General features: G+C 48.4%; 1 protein-coding gene across 1 annotated transcript; it reads left to right on the plus strand.

Moving 5' to 3' along the window:
* The first annotated feature begins 4,492 nt into the window (after positions 1–4,492).
* LOC146864038 (lamina-associated polypeptide 2, isoforms alpha/zeta-like) lies at positions 4,493–5,626 on the plus strand. The gene has a single exon (XM_085637804.1). It carries the CDS (start codon positions 4,493–4,495, stop codon positions 5,624–5,626), a length of 1,134 nt encoding a protein of 377 aa, XP_085493930.1.
* Positions 5,627–9,049: the final 3,423 nt, after the last annotated feature.

Below are 9,049 nucleotides of genomic sequence, written 5' to 3' on the forward strand. Positions count from 1 at the left end.
GCATGCCCCAAACATTGATGCATGTGCATCATACCTCATTTCGAGCATACATGTAAGTAAAGCCTGTTAAAGTCTCCCTGGGTAAACTTGCTTGAACAGATTTCAAAGAGAGCGTCAAACCCTGTCTACCGTAAAGACTTTCTAATACCAGCTAGTGTACAAGAGAGCGACTTTTATTGTGATTTCATCACAGAACAAAACTAGTACAATTGAGAGAGGCATTTTATTTGTCTTATAAATGATAATTATAGGATAATTGTACAATATATAACCCAAGTCTGAAAATCAAGAGAATTGTAAGAACTCCAGAAGGAGACTCTGACAATCCATGTCCTCCTGGACGTATTCAAGAATTATTGTCCGGTTAGAGGCAATGGGGAAGTGAATAGTCAGTTGGAGTGTAATTGGAATCTGTGATGTATAACTGGTAATTTTTGTATTCACTGTTTCAAACAGGATTAATAGGAAGTAAGATGACCTGTGAGTGTGAGCGTGGGATTGTTTGAGAATAGAGGGACCCAAAGCAACACCAGAGCCATTGTAGCAAGAAGCCTTCGTCATCTTTCTCTCTCTCTTTCATAACCCTTCGGGAACTACTGCCAGCTCACAGTTTTACTTCCTGAGTTGAGAGTTGAGCTCAGAGGAAGGGAATGGGCCAGCATCACAACTGTGGAACACCTGATTTTCAGGTGAGTGGTGGTGTGTCAATAACTGAACATAGTCCCTATGTTGATGGAGTTCTTCAGGTAGTGTGTTCCAAAGATATGGTGTTCCCCTGATAAAGACTGGGTTGCAGCTAGGTGTGCTCTGGATTTCTTTGATTCAAGTCTGAAAACTTTCCTGCTCCTGAGGTTTTTACATCTTTCGGGTAGTTTTAAGGAGTTTTAAGACAGGTCCGCTGGATGTTATTGGTGGATGGCTTTAAACATAATGCAGCAAACTTGAATTTTATTCTGGCTTTGGTAGGAATAGACTGGGCTGATGTGGTCAGATTTCTTTGCTGAAATGAAATTAAATGAAAGTGAATTTTATAAAGCGCTCAAATGCCCTAGGCCGTTTTGCCGCTGGTAGTACAGCAGGTGTTCATGGCCATAAAAGCAGAGGCTATAGATTAAAAAAACAGGTCTTAAGTTGCTTCTAAAAGATTTTGTGGGTGAGGGCAGTTTTAACAACGTGTGTGTCTTGTCCACTCACCTCTTTTGATTAGCGACATACCTTTTTTTGTCCCGCTTCTCTGTGTGTGGAAAGTCTTGCTATAGGAGGTCGAAGTGGGGTGCTCCTCCTACTCCTTATTACTGTGTGAGAAGTCCTCCTAAAGATTAACAGGGAAAAGCTGGTCTTTAAGTTGAGGGGTAGAGCATTCTATCGTTTGGTTGTACCATATATGAAGCTTCTGCCCCCCCACCACGATCATCTGACCTTAGGCACTGTAAGGTTACCTGCTGAGGATGTTCGAAGTGTTCTAACAGTAGTATATCTAGTTATTTTATCTTTAAAATAAAGTGGGCCATCTCCATTAAGGGCCTCATAGGCGATGCACAGGGCATTAAAGTCTATCCTCCTATTGACTGGCAGCCAATAAAGTTCCACTAGAGGCATGGCCACTGAGCTGTCTCTAGGTATCCCTAGCAATAGATGAGCTGCCAAATTCTGTAAGATTTGTAATTTGCTAAGGAGTTGTTTCTGTATGTCAATGTCCAAACCATTACAAAAATCTATTTTGGATAGGGTGATGTTTCTTAACCTCCAATGGAATAAAAGATAGAACCTTTCTTAAAATTGTTAATGTCAAAAAGGTGCTAGAGGTACTGGCATTCACCTGTTTGTCAAACGATAGATGGTTGTTAAAAATCACCCCCAGATTTTTGGCCTTAGTCACCACTAGTGGGATAGAGCCTAGCTCCTCTTCCCACCACGATGGTGACCAAAACGAAGTATTATTTTCCAGCAACAACACCTCAGTACTATCTTCAGACATTTGCATGAAATCCACTTATTAACCTGTTGCATGCAATTTCTGAAGGTGGCTGCTGACTATTTGTGGTTGCAAGCAACAGAGACAATAATTTGTGTGTCATCAGTATAGCAGACAACTGAAAAACACAAATTTCTTATCAATGTGGCCAGCGAAGCCACATAAAGATTAAACAGGGTCGGGCTCAAAGACGATTCCTGCAAAACCCCACATGGTAGAAGATAGGAGTCTGAACAGTAGCCCCCCAACGATACTGTCTGCACTCTGTCTGTGAAAAAGGAGGCTAGTAGTGATAGAGCTGGGCCACAAATACCCAAAGATTCAACACGATCCTGACACTATTTCAAAAAAGTCTGTGAGGTTGTGCTGCGTTGTGCAACAGGGAGGGAGCAGGAGAGCACCATATCTTCAGAGATATGGCTCTCTCCTCCCTTTCCCTTGCGCTGGCGCTGATTTCAGCTGCCTTGTGCCATGCACACACCTTAGCGCTGTAGTGCAAGGATGTGTGCATGAGAGTAGCATAAGTTTTGTACAGGAAGGGTAACCTTCCAACACAAAATACTATGCTAGACATGATGCAAAGCTTTTTCCACTTTGCATACGTGCTCCACAGTACAGCACGCATGAAAAGTCGGAAAAGCACGGAGAAATGAAAGCATTTCTCCTGTTAGGGCCTCCTTTGAAGGGGCGTTAACTTTTGGCGCAAAACCATGTTTACTAATCTTTGTAAATACGGTTTTGCATCAAAAGGCATGGGTGGTTGCATGGGAACACCTATGTACCACCCATGCAATGCCCCCTCGCCGCAAAGTAACGCAAAGTGGTGTTTCACGCTGCTTTGCGCTACTTAGAGGGTGCTCTCCAACACAAAACAAGTTTTGCGCTGGAAAGAAAATAGCAACAAAAAATAATTTGCGCTGGGTTAGCGTCACTTTTGTGACGCAAAACCAGGGCAAAAGGTTTGAAATTCACCCCCTAAATGAGCTAAAGCTGGAGTTGTTGATACCAATTAGATTGCCGTTTCTTTGGTCCAGTCATGAAATAATAAGCAATAGGATGATCAGGCGAAATATTTGTGTTAAAGAAGAGGCTTTAATTTTTTCAGGAAAAGGAAAGTGGGTTGTTGATAAGCTCTGGATCTTGATCTCAGAAATAAGAAGCATCCTGCACTGCCACTTCAAGCTCCAAAGACTTGAAACAACCTGCCATATCGCCTAGACTATGTTGGAAAGGAAGATAATACGCATCCTTTAGAATGTCTCTAGTTACCCCACAATCTCCTGCTTCAATGTATAAATGTGTTCTGATACATATTTCCCACAACGTGACCGGTAAACCCATCCAAACCTTAGTATGACATCCAAAGCTTTCCACATTGGACACCCTGTAAACTCACACTTTTATAACTATACACAATAAACAACGTGGCTTATTAGCCACCTGCACAACAGAGCATTTCAGAACTATGTCAGTGATGTGAAGTGATATTGAATTCAGTAAATTCTTACCAGTATCCGAGTCTTCAGGGCTGGATACAAAAGGTCAAATCAGGTATTCTGTAGTCAGTCCCTGGACTGCTTCCTGAAGCAGATTCCTGCAACAGTTCAAAAAGCAAAAGTACATTTTCGTAGGTAACTACATCTTTGTATAGCGAGCTCAATTCAAAAAGTTATTTCTTCCTTCTTCCCCCATGGTGCGACACAAAGACTGAGATTCATTTTCTACAAGCACGAGTGTGAATTACCTCCTCGTCCATCTTCCTCGCCACAGTAATCACCAATGAGCCTTCGGCTCCCACAGAAACTCCAAGTATAAATTTTACATTCTAGTCTCCCTCTCCCTCCAATATGACCCCTGACCACACAGCCAATCCCATAAAGGGACACAGAAAGCACCTGAATGACCTGTTTTTTTGTTTCTGCACTGCTCCGAGTGCTGTGATTCCTGCTAGTCAGGTGAGTGTGGGGCGGCGGTCCTGCTTTAGCGGACTCGGGGGCCCCGTGATCATTTGGTTGAGGGGGGCATGTAATTGTTTGTTGTTATCTTATTGTGTCCCCCTTTCCAACGTGCCTCTCCGGTTTCGGCTTTATGCGAAGCCGGCGTGGCGGCGGTCGGGTCGTATGGTGTCCCGCCTCGTCTCTATGGCTGTGCCTCTTTGTCCTGCTTTAACGGACTTACGAGGCGGGTTTTGGGTTTCTGCCGACCGCGCGTCCTGCTTCAGCGGACCTCTGCGGTCGGCGCTCTGTTCTACGCGCTTCCATCACGATGCGTTGTTTACTTACTTTTAGCCCTGTGTTTGTCACTTCCTCTGCGATTGTCTGGGAGCTGTGTCAGCATCCAGAACGGTCTTCGGTGGCGATTTTGGTGCGTTAAGGGGCGTGGGCTTCCGGCTCTCTTTTTATTTACATACTGGGGGCATGTACTGGTATTGCCTTGCACCTGCTGACCATTTAAGGGGCTGTTTCTCGTTGTTGTTGCTGCTTGGTTCTTCCTTTGCTGCTTTGCATTTGGTGTGTGATGGAGGTTGCTGATGATTCTGTTGCTCCTGGCCTGGGGGCTGTCGCTTCTGGGTCTCAGGATGCTTTACCTTCGTTATCTGTACTCCAACAGATGATTGATTCCGCTGTGTCTACTGCCTTGCGTGGCAAGTTGACTGCACCTCCTTCTAAAAAGCTCAGGTCGGATCCGGCCTCCCAAGTTGGTTCTGACGCTGAGGAGGATGTGGAGGTTCGAGGTCGCTTTGTGGAGGGTGCTGATCTTAAAGACGTACTGGGGCACATTCGCGCCAACTTGCTATTTCCTGATTCGGTTGCTCCGATGGAGGATGATTTTTTTGCGCAGTATCAGCGTCCGGATCCTGATAATCTTCCGCTGCATTCTTTTGTGGTGAAGGTGTTGGAGACTGAGTGGAAGGATGTTGATAAAGGGGCTTTCCCTCGATACTTGGTAAAACGTTACCCTTTACAGGATTTTTCTTCCAAGTATCCTTCCTCGGTGAAGGTTGATTCGTTGATGGCGGCGATGTCCTCTCAGGGGTCTGTGGTCTCTGAGGATTCCTCCCCGGCGGATCCTGTGGATCGGAAGGTGGATGGGGCGGTGAAGCACACTTTTTCTGCTGCAAATTTTTCCATCCGGGCTGCCACTTATTCTTCTTATACCATTCAGTCCTTACTGAAGGATTTTCAGCCCTTGGCTGAACTGTTGGACCAGGGCGAGGATGTCTCCTCTACGTTGGCCATGATGGCACAACAGGTTCGTCTCCTTTCGGACATCTCTTTTGATGCCTTGGGTGCGGCTGCTTCTGCGGCTGGTTCTTCTGTGGCGGCTAGGCGCCAGTTGTGGCTGCGCTCCTGGAAGGCTGATTCTGCCCAGAAGTCTTTGCTTATGAAGATTCCTTTTACTGGTGTCAAGCTTTTTGGTCCTCCTTTGGAGGATATGGTGAAGAAGACTGCGGAGGATAGGAAACTACTAGCTCCGGATCGGGCTGGGCGTTTCCGTTCTTTTGGTAATACCCGTGCCTTTGGACCATCTTGCAGGGGCCGTGTACACCAGCCCTTTCGTGGTAGGGGGCGTGGCTGGGGTGCCCCTTCCACTGATAAGTCCCGGTTCTTCAATATTCAATCCTCCGCTTCTGCTCCCTCCAAATCATGACTCTGTTTCCCTGGGGAAGGGTCCGGTTGGGGGTTGGCTGCGATTCTTCCTGGAGTCCTGGAGAATGACTGTGTCAGATCAGTGGGTCCTTCGGGTGGTTTCCGAGGGTTTTCGCCTTGGGTTCAGCTGGGATCCTCCAGACTATTTCAGATCCACTCCTTGCCCCAGGTTGGCTCTCAAGAAAGTGGCGCTTTTGGCCGGTATAGACTCTCTTCTGGCAAAAGGTGCTGTGATCCTGGTTCCGGAAGCTCAGCGGGGGTTGGGGCTGTTCCTTGTGTCCAGGCATACGGGGGATTTGCGACCTGTCCTGGACCTGAAGTGGCTGAATGGGTTCGTTCCTCCTCTGTCTTTCAAGATGGTGTCTCTGAAGTTGATCCTCCCTCTGATTTCTCGGGGGGACTTTCTGGCGTCGATCGATCTGCAAGACGCCTATCTCCATGTGCCTGTGCATCCCGCCACTCAGCGTTTTCTGCGGTTCTGTGTCCTGGGTCGGCACTTCCAGTTTCAGGTATTGCCTTTTGGTCTCTGCTCTGCTCCCAGGGTGTTTACGAAGGTTCTGGCACCTGTCATTGGTCATTTGCATGGGGAGGGCATTCAGGTGTTTCCCAACCTGGACGATTTATTGATTTCTGCTTCTTCTCTTTCTAAGGCGGTGGTCCATGTCCAGAGGGTTTGCCAGGTCCTGGAACAGCACGGCTTGCTGGTGAATGTGGGGAAGTCATCCCTGGTTCCTACGCAGGATCTCTCTTTCATAGGGGCTCGTTTCAAGACTCTGTTGGGATCAGTGTTCCTGCCACCTGCTCGGATGGAATCCGTTCTGTGTGCTGTTCGATCCCTGCTGTCACGTCCTTACCAGCCTGCGAGACTTTGGTTGAGGGTTCAGGGTCTCATGTTCGCTTCCCTATCTGTGGTTCTTTGGGCTCGCCTTCACATGTATCCCGTGGTATCCCACATTTTGCTGCATTGGGACCCCTGTTCTCAGGATCTCGATCACCTAATTCCTGTGTCGGTGGGGGTTCGGGTGGCCCTGGAATGGTGGTTGGATGTGGTTCATCTCTCCCGGGGTTGTCCTTTTCTAGTGATTCCTTCTCGGGTCCTCACTACAGATGCCAGCCTTATGGGATGGGGTGCTACTCTGGGGGACTCTTCGGCTCAGGGTCTTTGGGATCCGATTGTGAGGTCTTGTTCATCGAATTACAGAGAGCTGAAGGCTGTTCAGTTGGGTCTGTTGGCCTTTTCGGACCTTCTCTTGGGTCGTCATGTTCAGGTCCGGACGGACAATCAGGTGGTCATGGCGTATCTCAATCATCAGGGGGGCTGCCGGGTTCCTTCACTCAGTTCCCTCAGTTACCAGATTTGTTCTTGGGGGGAGTTGCACTTGAAGTCGCTGTCGGATGCTTATCTTCCGGGTCGGGAGAACGTGGTTGCGGACTGCCTGAGCAGGGTCTTTCTGTCCATGGGTTCCTTGTCCCTGACGCACCGGATGTTCAGGGTTTTGCGGCAGAGGTTTGGGTCTCCGATTGTGGACCTGTTTGCTTCCCGATTCAATGCGAAGATCCGTTGCTTTTGCACGATTATGCCATGTCTGGAGGCATGGAGGATGCTCTGTCCTTCCTGTGACCGCAAGGCCTGTTGTATGCGTTCCCTCCTGTTCCCCTGATCCCCGTTGTGTTGCAGAAGATCAAGAGGGAGGGGGCCCTTGTTCTTCTGATTGTACCAGGTTGGCGTCGCCGCCCATGGTTTCCCCTCTTGTTGGAGTTGGCGGTGGGCTCGGGGTGGCTGTTGCCCTTCGATCCCTTTCCTCTGATGGGGCCTCCACTTACTCTTCCGGTGTTCCGGTCCTTGGGTCTGCGGGCCTGGCTCTTGAGAGGGACTCCCTGATTCGGGGTGGGTGTTCGGCGGTAGTTGCTGATGTTATTCAGCGATCCCGGCGCCCGTCTATTTTGCGTTCCTATGCCAAACACTGGGACAAATTTGCTGCATGGTGCGTTAGGCACGGTCTTTCTCTGTCTGATTTGGATCCTGCCCGCGTTCTTGATTTTTTGCATGAGGGTTTTGATTTGGGGTTAGCCATCTCTACTCTTCATGCACAGTGGGCTGCCATTCGGGCGTTTCATGCTCTTCCTTTGGTTTCTGTGTCGCCGTTGGTGTCTAGGCTGTTGAAGTCTCTGGCCTTTCAGCGTCCCCGTACTGTTCTGTCTTCTCCTCCTTGGGATCTTCCCCTGGTTCTGCGTGCGCTGCAGTCGGTTCCTTTGGAACCTTTGGAGTCGGTTGACCTGAAGTTCTTAACTCTTAAGGTCATCTATCTGGTGGCTATTGCTTCTGCCAGGAGGATTGGGGAGTTGGGTGCCTTCCTGAGGTCTGCTCCTTTTTTATGTGTTCTGGAGGATCGTGTTGTATTGCGTCCTCACCCCACTTTTGTTCCGAAAGTGAATTCGTTTTTTCACCGTTCTGCTGAGGTGATTCTTCCGGTTCTTTGTCCTGATCCCTCTTCTGAGGATGAGTCGTTGCTGCATCTTCTGGATGTTCGGTGCGCCTTGTTGATTTACCTAGATCGGACTTCTTCTTTTTGCAAGGTGGACAATTTGTTTGTGAATTTTGGTTTGTCCCGTAGGGGTTTGCGTCCTTCCCTCTCCACTCTCAGTCGTTGGATTAAGGACATTATTCTGTTGGCTTATGGTTCTTCTTCCTTGGTTCCTTCTCTTCCTGTTCAGGGGCGTTCCACTCGTTCGGTTGCTGTCTCCTGGGCCGCTTTCAAGGGGGTGTCCATGGAGGATATTTGCCGTGCTGCCACTTGATCTTCCCCTCATACCTTCATGTCGCACTACCGTCTTCAGATTGGGGGGGTGCTTCGGTTGCCTTTGCCTCTTCTGTGCTGGGTTCCGGGGTCCCGTAGGTTGGAGGTTCTCTGTGTCTCTTTCCTGTTTTTGTAATAAAGTTTTGCCTTGCTGCTGACTTTTGCTGGTGGACTCTGTTCTTCCATGAAGCTGATATGCTTTGGTATCGGCTCATTGGTGATTACTGTGGCGAGGAAGACGGACGAGGAGGTAATGCCCCGGTTACTTACCGGTAATCTTCATTACTCCGAGTCCTTGTCTTCCTCGCCACAGTATAGTTTCCCTTTCCCTCCCGGCCCTCTTCTTGGCTTCATATCTACGGCTTGGTTTCTCAGGTCGTTCAGGTGCTTTCTGTGTCCCTTTATGGGATTGGCTGTGTGGTCAGGGGCCATATTGGAGGGAGAGGGAGACTAGAATGTAAAATTTATACTTGGAGTTTCTGTGGGAGCCGAAGGCTCATTGGTGATTACTGTGGCGAGGAAGACAAGGACTCGGAGTAATAAAGATTACCGGTAAGTAACCGGGGCATTCCCCTTCCTTAGGGGCAGACACTTTGGTGCACTTGACTTGACCATTTATTGTTCAA

The sequence above is a fragment of the Triturus cristatus genome, chromosome 2_1 (assembly GCF_964204655.1).
Source record: "Triturus cristatus chromosome 2_1, aTriCri1.1, whole genome shotgun sequence".
NCBI lineage: Eukaryota > Metazoa > Chordata > Amphibia > Caudata > Salamandridae > Triturus > Triturus cristatus.